Source organism: Sylvia atricapilla, chromosome 7 (genome assembly GCF_009819655.1).
Source record: "Sylvia atricapilla isolate bSylAtr1 chromosome 7, bSylAtr1.pri, whole genome shotgun sequence".
NCBI lineage: Eukaryota > Metazoa > Chordata > Aves > Passeriformes > Sylviidae > Sylvia > Sylvia atricapilla.
The window spans coordinates 36,559,024-36,572,815 of record NC_089146.1 but is presented as its reverse complement, the minus strand read 5'-3'; the positions used below and the strand labels follow the sequence as shown (position 1 = coordinate 36,572,815).

Sequence of the window (13,792 nt, the reverse complement as noted above, 5' to 3'; positions counted from 1 at the left end):
TCTCCTGTTCATGGGCCATCAAGGCTCACCAATGACATCACCAATGACATCATCCCAGTGTTCCTTATCTCCTGTTCATGGGCCATCAAGGCTCACCAATGACATCACCCATGATATCATCCCAGTGTTCCTTGTCTCCTGTTAATGGGCCATTAAAGCTCACCAATGACATCACACATGATATCATCCCAGTGTTCCTTGTCTCCTGTTAATGGGCCATTAAAGCTCACCAATGACATCACACATGACATCATCCCAGTGTTCACTGTCTTCTGTTAATGGGGATATCTGCTGTTAATGGGCCATTGAGGCTCACCAATGACATCACACATTGCATCATCCCACTGTTCCTTATCTCCTGTTAATGGGGATATCTGCTGTTAATGGGCCATTAAAGCTCACCAATGACATCACACATGGCATCATCCCATTGTGAGATGCTCCACCCAGGGAGGAGGAGGAGCCAAACCATTTCCACTGAGATAAAAAGAGGCACCAGTGTCACCAGACATCCAGTGTTCCCTCGGGACTCCCAAAGGAAGACTGGACCCACCTCTGGACCCTTTTTCTCCACAGCACCATCTCTACTTCCAACAGGACCACATCTCCCACTCCAGGAGGGCTTAGGACTTTTTCAAACACCCTGACCAACACGGAGTCAGGTTGTATTTCTGATTCTGTCAGTGGTCTTTTGTATCATTGCATTTATTTTATTTTACTTCTTTCTTTTTTTTTTTTCTCTCCCTATTAAATTGTATTTCTGACTTGGAGTGTCTCACTGGTTTTGCTTTCAAACCACTACACTGGGGTATCTGTGTGGCTTTGAAATTCAACTTTCACTCCTCAGAACCGGAGGTTTTTCAGCTCAGCAGCTGCCAAAATAGATTTTTGCTGACTGGGAAAATGCTGCCATAGCAACAAAATCTCAGCAAATTCGGGGAGATTTTGTACTGCAAAAACAAAAAGGTGTGGGGTCTTTGATGAGGAATAAAATGTGGGTTTGGTGTCAGAACCTCCTGGTGGAGGTGTTCTGCAGCAGCTTCAAAACCAGCCCAGCTTCAATCCCTTTTCTGCCTCCACACCTGGGTTTTAAAAGGCTGCAGCAACACCAAATCCAGGAAAAAAAAAAAAAAATTCAAGGTTCACTCCATTCCCTGAGCAAGGAGAGAGATTTTTACTCCTGTCCATCATCATAAGCAAGGAGTGAAAAAGGGATTTTCTCAGCAGAGAGAGAGAGAGAGAGAGAGGCACTGAAAAAATGGATCACTTTGAGCAAAGACCACTATTAAATATTAAAGTTTTTGTCTCTGGATACTCATTTCTCACATGGAGAGGAAAAAAAAAAAATCCCACATTCTTGGTGTCAATGAGATTCTGCCTCCCAGTTGGAAAACAGACATTTCCTGAAGCTGTGCTGTGACCAGTGATTGAAGTTTTAATGGGAATCTGATCACAATCACAAGCATTTCCCATAAAAAGCCCAAACCCAAATAAATCAAATAAATATACAGGAATGAGGGAATAAAACCAGGATTCCATCAGCAATCCCATGCCTGTGACTCCAGGCCTTTAAGGCTGTGAAAGATCCCATTTTGGTTATTTTAAGGTTATTGTTTGCTTGGTTTTGCCAGGATTATTAAAACATTAATAAATATTAATAATATTAAATAAAACAATAGTTTTTAAAATATTAAATGTTCTCTCACTCCAAAAGCCAATAAAACTGAATTAAGGCATTTTCCCAGTTCACAGATGAGCACCATTATCCCAATATTTATTACTAATAACAAATATTAACAATACTAAATAAAAAAATAATGAAAGAAATTTTAAAATGTTTTCACACTCCAAAAGCTAATTAAACTGAATTAAGGCCTTTTCCCAGTTGCCACACAAGCTCCATTATCCCACCTGCACCTTCCAGGGGAGCTGCAAAAACAAACATCAGCAAAACCAGGGCCAAACCCAAAGGGTCAAACCATTGCTGAGCAACCCCAAATCCCTTTTCTGCCTCCACATCTGGATTTTAAAAGGCTGCAGCAACACCAAATCCAGCAAAAAATCGAGGAAAATGAAGAGTCTGAGAGAATTTGGGAGGTAACTTTAAGACAAAACGTGTCAAGCTCGAAGAACCCAACCTAAACAGCCACAAAAACATCCCTGGAGATGTAAAATACGACAAATCCCCCTGTCCAGAAGGGATCTTTTGAGGAAAAAATCCACACCAAATTCCAATTTTGCGTTCAACGGAAGCAGCCAGGATTTCACCAGAAACGCCTCAGCAGCCCCGAGAGGGGGAAATGGGATCACTGGGGTTTTAGGAATATGGGGCAGCCCAGAACAAGGGATTTGGGAGAAAAACAAACCCCAAGTGAGTGATTTTTTTGCCAGCCAGGATAACACCAACCCAGTAAAACCATCAAAATAAACCAAAATTAATTCCTCTTTTCTCCCAGAAACTTTGACAGAGAAAAGCACATAGATCTTAAAGCCCTACAAGGAGCATTGCATCTTTAATTCTCCTCTTTTCGAGCAGCTTTTATTCTCCTGGCACAGTTTGGAAACCCTGAGGCAGCTCAGGGAGCCTTGAGCACACACAGGAGCTTCCCCCAGGGCAGGGAGCCTCGGGGAAAATCCTCTCCAGTGGACAAAATGCCCCAAATAATCCCCCAAAAATCCAAATCTCATTGCAGCAGGCTCAAAAAAAAAAACAAAAAAAAAAAACCAAACAAAAAACCCCCCCAAAAAACCACAAAAAACCAAAAAAAAAACCAAAAAAACCAAAAACCAAAACAAAACAAAAAACCAAAAAAAACAAACAAACAAAAAAAAAAACACAAAAAAAAAAACAACCACAACTTGCCAGAACAAATCCAAGCCCCAGTGGCTGATTGGTGCATCCCAGGGGAAGAAAAAAGACTGGGACCACCCAGGAATGATGTTCAATGTTTAAAAATTCTGGTCTCAAAAATTAGCAGCCAGCAGGAGGTCCTAGAGGGGAAAAAACAACACAGAGCAGCATCAAACTCCTTTTTTTCCTTTTTTTTTTTTTTTTGTGATTTGACAAGTTAGCTGACTGAAATCCATCACGTGTATTAAAAGTTTGGAAGGTTTAAGTAAGAATCCGTATTTTTGACAGGATAGGTTTGGGGAAGGATGAGCAAAGAGGGGTTGGGAAATGAGACCCAAAAAATGCCCCGAGGAAACACAAAAAAAGGGAAATTGCCCTGAGAAAAAACACGGAAGGGGAATTGCCTCGGTGAGGAAATGTGCTTTTCATTGTGAGTAAATCATCCTGCAGCAGCGCCGTGGATAAACAGGAGCTGTTCTCACACCTGAGCTCTCTGTCAGAAAACAGAAAAGCAAACACAGGAGCAGCTTCACCCATAAAACACATCCCACAATTGTCCCATGGGATAATCTGCCCCCAGCTCTGACAGAGGAGCCTGGGAGAGGAATATCCAGTTCCAGAAGGAAAACAGCTGAGGAGTCAGAGGAGAATCAAACAACAACAAAAAACCCACCCAAACCACAGAAATGGCTTAAACCCGGCAAGAATTGGCCAAGCAGCCAAAGGTTTTGTTTGGAAATTTATTGAGAAGTTTCCCAGCCTTGGGAACACCTCCCAAAATTGGGTCAGTTCCAGCAGAATCCCAAGAGATTTGGGATTAACCAAAGGGGGTGGAAAAGGAGAATATTTGGAGAAATCCTGCTCAACACTGATTTTTCTCCCACTGATATTGTGGCAGAGCAATGCTGCACATTTGCTCCAGCGCCTCATGGGAGTCTCCCTGTGACAAGAAATAAATTTATTTCTTTACTAATAAATGTATTTCTTGATTAATAAATGGATTTCTTGATAAGCAGCACCAAAACAGTTCCATTCCTCACCAGCTCACTAAAAACAGAACCAAACCCCTCCTCAGTCCCCTCATCAGGCCCCTGATTTTCACCTTCCACATGAGCTGCTGGAAATTGTTGTAGCAATAAATTTCTTCATGCGGAAAAGCCAGTTTTTTATTCCCAAAGCTCCTATTTATAGGAAATATCAGAAGGTACAGTGTTCAACTTTACTGCTCAGCTAAAAGAATAACTAAATGTATTTAGTTCATTTAGGGCTATTGTACATGTCTATCAAATATTCCTTTTTTTAGATGTGTTTATACATTTTCTTCGCTGATTTTTATGGGACAGGTTCATTGTTTAGGCAGGTGCACAGTTATTTTTCTCTCTAGGAACAGGTTGTTGTGTTTATTCTTATATATATATATTTTTTTTTTTCTTTATGGGAACTTACAAGCTGCTTCTTAGCTTAACTCTCTGAACCATATTTTATGAGACTTTTCTTTTATAATACCTCTACCTGTCTGCAGCAGAAAAAAAAAAAAAAAAAACCAAGTGTGGAGCACAGGAATTGTTCCTAATCTGTATTTTATGAGACTTTTATAATATCTCTACCTGTCTGCAGCAGGAAAAAATACGTGTGGAGCAGAGGAAATTGCTTTAAATATCAAACCTGGGAGCAGCTCCCTGAGTGGCCCTGAGTGAGTAAATGAAATTGTTTCTTGTAAATAAATGAAATCGTTTCTTGTAAACAAAAAAAAATTAAAAAAAAAAAATTCTTGTGAAGGGAATGAAAAAAAGTGATCATTAAAAAATGGGATTGTCCTGTGTTTTTTCCTTCCCAAAGGAACAGGGATGTGATTCACGGGTTTCTGCTTCTTCCTCAGGGACCCAGGGAGCAAAACCAGCCCAAAGGGTGAAATGAAGAAGAGCCAGAGGCAGATCTGTGAGTGCTGAGCTCTGGAAATAGCCTGACCCGAAAGCACCAGAGCCACAGGGGATGAGCACAGCATCAGCTCCTCCAGAGCAGGAAAAGCAGCAAAATCCAGCAAAATTCCAGGCTGCAGGAAAAGCCCTGGGCTGTGCAGGAAAGGTGGGTGTCAGAACCCTGGAAACTGAGGATTTTAGCTTTTTCTATGATAACAACACGGATTTTCTATGATAAATGATGTCACTTTCTATGATAACAGTTTATTGTCCGTGAGCAATGCCTGCACACTTCCAGCAATGCCATTTTGGGATCAACAAAACATCCAACCTCCCACCTCTGACCATCATTCCACCTCCTAACTCCTAAAATACACAACCACCACCTCACCACCCAACCCATAACAACCAACCAATCAAAATCCCAAATCTCCTAAACTCAGCAACAAAAGTATTGGTAATTTCTCATTTATTCTAACCAAAACCCCTCAATTTTAGTAATGCCTTTCAGTCCTCTTACAAATATAAAAGTACCTACAAAGTATCTACAAAACAAATGCATACACACACAAAAACAAAACAGCTGCACACACACCAAAAAAAAAAAAAAATCCTAGCAGGGCAGGGTTTTAATTTTATTTTTTTAACTAGCTATTTATCTATTTCTCCCAAGAAGTTATTTAATTTATTTTTTTTTAAGTGACAAGTGTTTAACAGCCCAAGGAATTATTTAATTTATTGGGTTTTTAAGTGACAAGCGTTTAACAGCACACAGAGATCTCTGTGCAGGAGGGATTTTAGAATCAAACTCTGCTGACTTCGCTGTATGGAACAAGAGATAAAGCATTTCCAGAGATTTTAGGGATGCAAACACGTGAGAATCTCTCCACAAGACATATATCAAAAAGCACTTAGAGCTTAAAAAAAAAAAAAAAAAGGGAAAAAAAAAAAAAAAAAAAGGAAAAAAAAAAAGAAAAAATCCCACACAACCCTGCTCAGGCAGGAACCAGCCATCAATCTTTCTTTTCCCTCTCTTTCCCCGAATATTCCTCGGGATTCCTTTGCTGGGGTGTGACCCCAGAGCAGCAGTGACCACCCGAGTGGCACCAGCTGATGGCTCCGTTTGCTCCCAGCCACATCAATTATTTATTTATGGGCAGCATTTCAGGGATGAGACAACAGAATTTCCTCTCTGTGAGCAAAGCCTGATCCTGGGGGATTCTCCCCTCGATCCCAGGGGGGGATTCTCCTGGAATTCTCCTGGAATTCTGGATTTCCCAGGCGCTGGAGCCCCCGGGATGGGCAGGGGAGGCTCAGCCCAGGTTGTTGAGCTCAGCAGCGCCGGGGTTAAACCGGGTTTTACAAATCCCGCTGACAGGCACAACGCAGGGGAGCCTTTGATCCCTTTCCCGGGAACAACCCCCAGCCCTGTCCCGAGCTGCTTTTTGGATGTTCTGATTCCCAGCAGGAGAGGTTTGCCCAGATCAGCCCCCAGCCTGCTCCAGAGCTGGGAGGGAAAGGTGAAAACACGAAACCATCAGCCCCTTTCCAAGGAAAAGGTGAAAACATGAAACCATCAGCCCCTTCCCAAGGAAAAGGTGAAAACATGAAACCATCAGCCCCTTCCCAAGGAAAAGGTGAAAATATGAAACCATCAGCCCCTTTCCAAGGAAAAGGTGAAAACATGAAACCATCAGCCCCTTTCCAAGGAAAAGGTGAAAACATGAAACCATCAGCCCCTTCCCAAGGAAAAGGTGAAAACATGAAACCATCAGCCCCTTCCCAAGGAAAAGGTGAAAATATGAAACCATCAGCCCCTTTCCAAGGAAAAGGTGAAATATTTCCGGGCAGAGCTGCCGGGAAGGGTGAAGCTACAGCACCAACCTAAAGCAGGGATTATCCCAGCTCAGGGCTCTCTGCATCCTCCTGCCCAGGTGTGTGGGGGTAAAACACCCGGAGGGACAGGGCACAGCCCCAGGAGAGAGATGGGTCACCCCACAGAGCCCTGTCACCCCACAAAGAGCTCTGTCACCCTATAGAGCTGTGTCACCCTATAGAGCCCTGCCACCCCACAGAGCTGTGTCACCCTATAGAGCTGTGTCACCCCACAGAGAGCTCTGCCACCCCACAGAGCCCTGTCACCCTATAGAGCTGTGTCACCCCACAGAGCTGTGCTACCCTATAGAGCTCTGTCACCCCACAGACCTGTGTCACCCCACAGAGCTGTGTCACCCCACACAGAGCTGTGTCACCCCACACAAAGCCCTGTCACCCCACACAAAGCCCTGTCACCCCACACACAGCTGTCACCCCACACACAGCTGTCACCCCACACACAGCCCTGTCACCCCACACACAGCTGTCACCCCACACACAGCTGTCACCCCACACACAGCTGTCACCCCACACACAGCCCTGTCACCCCACACACAGCTCTGTCACCCCACACACAGCTGTCACCCCACACACAGCTGTCACCCCACACACAGCTCTGTCACCCCACACACAGCTGTCACCCCACACTCAGCTGTCACCCCACACACAGCCCTGTCACCCCACACACAGCTCTGTCACCCCACACACAGCTGTCACCCCACACACAGCTGTCACCCCACACACAGCCCTGTCACCCCACACACAGCTCAGACTCTCCCAGCAGCAGGAAGGCAGTGAGAAAATCCCAGGTTTTTCCGTCTGTCAGCCAACACAATCCATCAGAGAGTCACCTTGAGGCTGCAGAGGAGCGCAGAGACAGAAAACGAAGCTGCAGCCTGCTGAGGCTCCTGGATTTATCCCCTTTTCCTGCCCTGCCTGCAGGGGAGACTCACCTCCGAGGCTTTTTTATATTTTAGATTTCAGGAACACGGAGGGTCTGCTCTGCTTCCAGCCGAGGGAAATTCCAGGTGGGAGGTTTTCACCTTCACACGCCAGACAAAGAAACACAAACCCCAAAACTCGGGGAAAAACCCCAAATCCCAAATGCCAGGGATTGATCCAGCTGAAAAGCAGTCAGGAGTGCCCTGGAGCAGCTCCAGTCCAGCCTAAGCAAACCCAGACCTAAGTGGTTAAACTTTCCCTCCTCGCTGCTCCTTCCCAGAAATACCAAGTCATGATCCGTAATTTTTTTGCCCAAGGGAAGAGTAACAGGAGATGACAGTGGGAAATTCAGGAGGAAAGCCTTTCCCTCGTGTTTATTGGGAAGAAATAAATTTATTCAGACTTACTAGTCGGGGGGAAAAAAAAAAAATTAGATGTTTCCCTTAAATCAGTTCTATTTTTTTTTTTTTTTTTTTTTTTTTGTTTACATGATGACATAATTCCTCCGATTGGAAGTTGATAGTTTGGGTTTTTCTGAAATTTGAACAGAAAAGAAACCTTCTCTTCCCAATCCACGGATCAAAATTAAAAGCTGCATTGCAGTGTTTTCAAATGTTATAGTAAAACAAATTAAAAAAAAAAAAAAAAAAAAAAAAAAAAGAAAAAGTGGTTGGCCCTGGTTTATTTTCGCTCCTGAGAGCCTTTGAAGACTGAAAACCTGCTTTTCCTAGAAGGAACTCTGCTCTGGTGATGCCTTTGCACAGCTCAGGATTCCTTACCCCTGCCAGGAATTATCTGCTGGACCAAACCAATAAAATAATAATTTTTAAAAAATCATAAAAAAGCCCAGCAGCACTTCCCAGTCCTGCTGCAGTGGGATCCACTGGGGATCGAGTTACACCAGATCAGGGCTGCAGATCCAGAGGACAAAGAACGGGGGAAGATTCTTGTGTTCACCTCCTCTCAGCCCAACTAGAGCTCTTCCCACAGAGCTCCTTGGAAGGATGGATTTGAGGACATTCTGCATTCGTGGAGGTGATTAAAATCCTAAATAATTACAGTTCTTTGCCTTAGGAAGGGAAAGGCAAACTCTGAGCTTCTCACTAGATTTTCAAGAGAGCAAGAAAAAAAAAAAACCCAACGTGACTATCCACGTAAAATAAATATCTGTATAAATAAACACACGCTGTCCTTGTTTACCTCTATTTTTTTTTCCTTAACTTCCGTGGCAGGGAATTACCAGTTGCTGTTATTTTATTTTTTTTTTCCTTTTTGTTTCTCCCTCACCAAATGAATTCTCTCCTGCCTGCAAGCCACGAAAAGCTTTTCCAAAGCCTCCCAGTTACTGTTTTCCCAGACAACAGACACTTCATGGACAAAGACACAATTATCAGTGGGCAAAGAGAATTCTGAACTCCAATTCTCTTCAAAACACAGCCCTGGAAAGGATTTACAGGAGATGTATTTTAATCTGCTTTTAATATGTCTGAGGGTTTGTTGATTTATCCAGGGGGGAGGGGAACTTGCTGACATTTGTTCCTTGAGCATCCAGTGGCACAGATACATTTTTTTTTTTTCCCCTCTCGATATTTGCTGGCCAAATCCAGCCCCCTGCTGCTGACCAAGATTGATAAACCAACGGGACAATTCTATTGTTAACAGGCTGCTACAGCTTTAACCTTCACAGGAAGACAATTAATTTGGCAGCACAGAGGGCATTTCAAATTAAAAAAAAAAAAAAAAAAGTAACGACAACAAGCTGTTTACACTCGTAATTCATCCTTTTTTTGTTGTTGTTTTGTTTTTTTCTGTAACTTTCACCAGCAAAGTTTCTGATGAGTTTGAGTTTCGGGTAAGAATTCGAACAAATTGTGCAAGGAGCTGTGCTGCCAATTAATTTTTGGGGTCTCTCCATCACCATCCAGCATGGAACACGCTGCTGACGGCCAACACACGGAATTGGTGGCAGAGACGAGCAGTACACGGAATAAAGCAGCACACACCAGCCTGGCTAAAACCAAACACTGAACCAAACAATCCGCCCGGGAATCTCCGCTCCAGCCCTGGCGGGGGTTCTGAGCGCTGCCCCTCCCGGGGGCGATGCCGGGCTGGGACAGAGCCACATCCCGAGCCTTTGTTCCCGATAAAGCCCCGGCAGAGCGAGGGGGGCCGGGAGGGGGTTTGGGTTCATTTCGGCGTTTTCAGCGAGGAATAATAATAATAATAATAATAATAATAATAATAATAATAATAATAATAATAATAACAAACACGCCTCAAACTTGGGGCTCGTCCTGCAGAGCTGCTCCGGGGATGGAGATAGCGGGGATGGGGATCCGGGGATTGGGGATCTGGGGATGGGGATCTGGGGATGGGGATCTTGGGGATGAGGATCTCGGGGATGGGGGGGGGATACAGGGATGGGGAACAGCGAGGATGGGGATCTGGGGATGGGGATCCGGGGATTGGGGACAACGGGAATGGGGATCTCGGGGATGGAGATCCGAGGATTGGGATGTCGGGGATTTGGGTCTCGGGGATTGAGATCCCGGAGATGGGGATCCCGGGGACGGGGACACCGGGAATGGGATTCCGGAGAGATGAGGATCCGGGGATTGGGGACACCGGGGATTGGGGACCCGAGGATGGAGCTATCGGGGATGGGGATCCGGGGGATGCAGCTCCCGGGATGCGGCTCCCGGCCCCGGGATAACTCCGGCTGCCGCAGGGGCGCGGCGGAGGCGCGGGCGGCCGCCCCAGCCGAGCATGCCCAGTCCCCGGCATGACATCAGCGCCCGAGCCCGCCGCTCCCCCGCGGCCCCCGGGGCCCCGACACCCCTGGCACCGCCGGGGACCCCCGGACCCCTCGGCCGGTGGGTTGGGGGCGGCGCGGCCGGGGGGGCGCGGGCAGCTCCGGCCCCACATCCCGCTCGGCGGCTGCGGGAACAATGGACGGGATGGGGGGGGACGCGCGGGGACGGCTCGGGTCCGCCCCGAACCGAGGGATGCTCGCCCCGAACCGAGGGATGCTCGCCCCGAACCGAGGGATGCTCGCCCCACCCGCGCGGGCGGCAGCGGGATGCGGGATGCGGGATGCGGGATGCGGGATGCGGGATGCGGGATGCGCCAGACTCACCCCGATGACCACGGTCTCGTCGCCCTTGAATTTGGGGATGAATTTGTCGCCGCGCAGGATCTCGGCCTCGTTGAGGGGCCGGAAGCGGCACATCACCTTGATGCTGCACTCGGCGGGGTCCGCCATGGCGGCGGGCGGGCGCCGGGGCTGCGCGGGGCAGGTGCGGCAGCGGCGGGGCTGCGGCCGCCGGGCGGGCGGGGCGCGGAGCCCTGGCAGCCGCTCAGAGCCCGCGGACCCGCCCCGGACCGGCCCCGCTCGGGCGCGGCTGCGCGGCCACCGCCGGGCCTCCCCCGCAGCAGCAGCCGGGGATGGGCCGGGAGGGACCCCGAGCATCGTCCTGAAATGTCATCGCGGAATGTCATCCCGGTATCGTCCCTGAACGTCGTCCTGAGCATCGTCCTGAACATCGTCCTGAAACATCACCCCAGCATCATCCCAAATATCAGCCCAACATTGCCCCAAACATCACCCCCAAAGAGGGCCTAAACATCACCCCAACATTGTCCCCAAACGTCATCCCAAATCATCATCCCAAACATCGTCCCCAAACATCACCCCCAAACATCATCCCAAACACCACCCCAAACATCATCCCAGCATCGTACCCAAACATCATCCTCAAACATCACCCCCAAACGGTCCCCAAACATCATCCCAAACATCATCCCGTGCCTCCAGCCCCACACCTTCCCCTGTCCCAGGTGCCCCAAGCCCTGTCCAGCCTGGCCAGGGATGTTTGCCGGGATGGGACAGTCACAGTTTGGGAAATCTGTGCCACGGCCTCCCAGGGAAGGATTTCTTCCATTTACCCAAACTGAATTTCCCCGAGTTCCTCTCCAGCTTCTCCCAGACACCTGAAGCTGCTGTGGGCTCTCCACACCACCTTCTCCCCACCATTCCCAGCCTGTCTCCATGGGGATGGAGCTCCAGTTTTGTGGTGATCCTCTGGATGTGCTCCAAGAGCCCCTCTCCAAGCTGCCCTTGGCATCGTTCTCCCTTTGCCTTTGGCACACCTGGATCTAGAGCCAAGTGAAAGGATGTTTGTTCCTCCCTGGAATGTGACTCCGGGGCTGGTTCCTGGGAGGAAAAGCAGAAGCAAAGGGAGAAGTTTTGACCTCACTCCGTGTACAGGAAATTTTGTCCCCATGCAGCCAATCAGCAGCTGGGAAAAGCAGCGTCTGGAGCCTGCTCCTGCTCATCCTCCTTCCCTAAGGAGGCTCCTTCCTCATCCTCCTCATCCTGCAGCTGCTGGCCTCATCCTCCTTCCCTAAAAATGCTCCTTCCTCACCTGCAGCTCTCCCTCCTGTCTCCTTTATTTCCCTGCATTCACATGATTTGAAAGAGTCTGAAACACCACAGGAAGTCTCCTCCTCCATCAGCTTCTCCCTACAAGAATCTCCTGCTTCAAGAAGAATCCAGACATCCATGATGGCTGCTGGGAAGCTGCAGACGTGGCCCAGGCTCCAGCAGCTCCTGGTTTCCACCAGAGTTTTGTTTTATTTTATTTGTGCAGGGAAGATGAGGGTGGACAATCCTGCGGCAGATTTTGATGGGAGTCTCCCTTTGCTCCAGGCCTTACCTGAGGTGGATGTGAGGAGCAGGCTGGCAACAAAGCCTCTCACACCCTTCTTCAGAGCAATTCCGTGGGGCAGAGGGAGCAGTGTGCAGCATGTGATAAGCCATTATTACATAAAGGGATTTATTCCCCGGGATTACCAATTATCCCTTTTCTTTCTCTTATGTTTCAAGCTTTTACCCTGAATAGCAAACTTGTTAGTCATGACAAGTCGGGGCTTAGTCATAAAAAGACGAGCCTTTGGATGAATTAATCCTCATTTTCCTCCATTATGGAGAGCTCATTTCGGAGTGAGATAAGCAAAACTCGATTTATTATTTTTTTTTTCCTACTGGAGCAGGTATAATCTGCCATCAGGAAGAATGCAGAGAGCCATCTTTTCTCAGCACTTTTGTCACAAACAATGTGACATTGTCTGGAGTGCAGACAATACTGAATTGTCATCCAGCTGCTGCTATTTTTTACTGCTTATTACCAGATTAGGTGAAGCAGTCTGGTAGGAACAGGGATTTTTCAGGCAGATTTGGGAGTGATCAGCACCTCCTTGGCTCTGGGAGCTGCTCCCAGGCTGGGCTGGGTGCCTGAAGGTGGCATGGACAGTTTGGTGGGAAAAAAAACCCATGAAAATATAAGAAAAGCAGATATTAAATACTTCATTGTTTTCCCCTTCATTCATTTCTTTCACCGCTCAAACCGTGTCATTTTTCAGCTGTACACTTACAAGAAATCCGCACACATACAAGTTTTTTCTGAACTTATTTGTACCTGAGCACATGAAAATCGCCTTCCTACCAGCACCACAAAAGTAAAAACCAAATAACCTGGCTGTTCTCTCCTTTTCTCACTTTCCCACTCCTCGGTTTAGATTTAACTCACCCTGGCAGGTCAGATATGGTTTGACCTCAAATTCTGATGTTTCCTGGAGAAATTCCCCAGGTGAGCCAAGCCCAGTTCAGGAAACACCCCCAAGATATCAGAATAATCAATAGGAATAATAAAGGAACACCAAATCCACTCCTCGAGGGCTGGGATCACAAAGAAATGACAAAATTCCATTTTTTCTGCAGGGCAGCCACCAGCAGAGCCAAGGGGTGGAGGCTGCAGGAAAACCGAGGAGGGGACAGGTGACAAAAGGATGTGACCAGTAGCTTTGGGACAGAGGCGATCCCATAGAAACGAGGGAACATTTCAGCATTCCCGTGGTTTCCTCGCTGCTTTTCCAGGCTCTGGAATCCGCAGGAGGAGCAGCGAGGTTGAATTTCTGCTGCGTTGGACAATTCCGTGCGAGGAGCAGACCAGAGCCAGGAGCTGTGAGCGGGGAGTTAATGCACATCCCATCGATCCCGGCAGGGAATTCGACATCTCGGCGACATCAGGGCAAAGGGGCGCTCAAGGATTTCTCCCAGGAGGACCCAAAAAAAAGGTGGGATCGCCGTGACAAAATGTGAAATGTCACCAGTAGTTAATGTCCCACAGACACCGAGAGCGCACCA

The 13,792-nt window shown here is 47.4% G+C and overlaps 1 protein-coding gene across 2 annotated transcripts in view; it reads right to left on the bottom strand.

The window, feature by feature from the left end:
- The window catches only part of LOC136363736 (kinesin heavy chain), a 72,713-nt gene extending 61,851 nt beyond the window's left edge, over nt 1-10,862 (bottom strand). For both annotated transcript variants that reach the window (XM_066323191.1, XM_066323192.1), the window contains exon 1: nt 10,724-10,862. In XM_066323191.1, the coding sequence (XP_066179288.1) occupies nt 10,724-10,849 (126 nt within the window). In that variant the 5' untranslated portion in view covers nt 10,850-10,862. The remainder of the gene's footprint in view (nt 1-10,723) is intronic.
- Between the last annotated feature and the right edge of the window lie 2,930 nt (nt 10,863-13,792).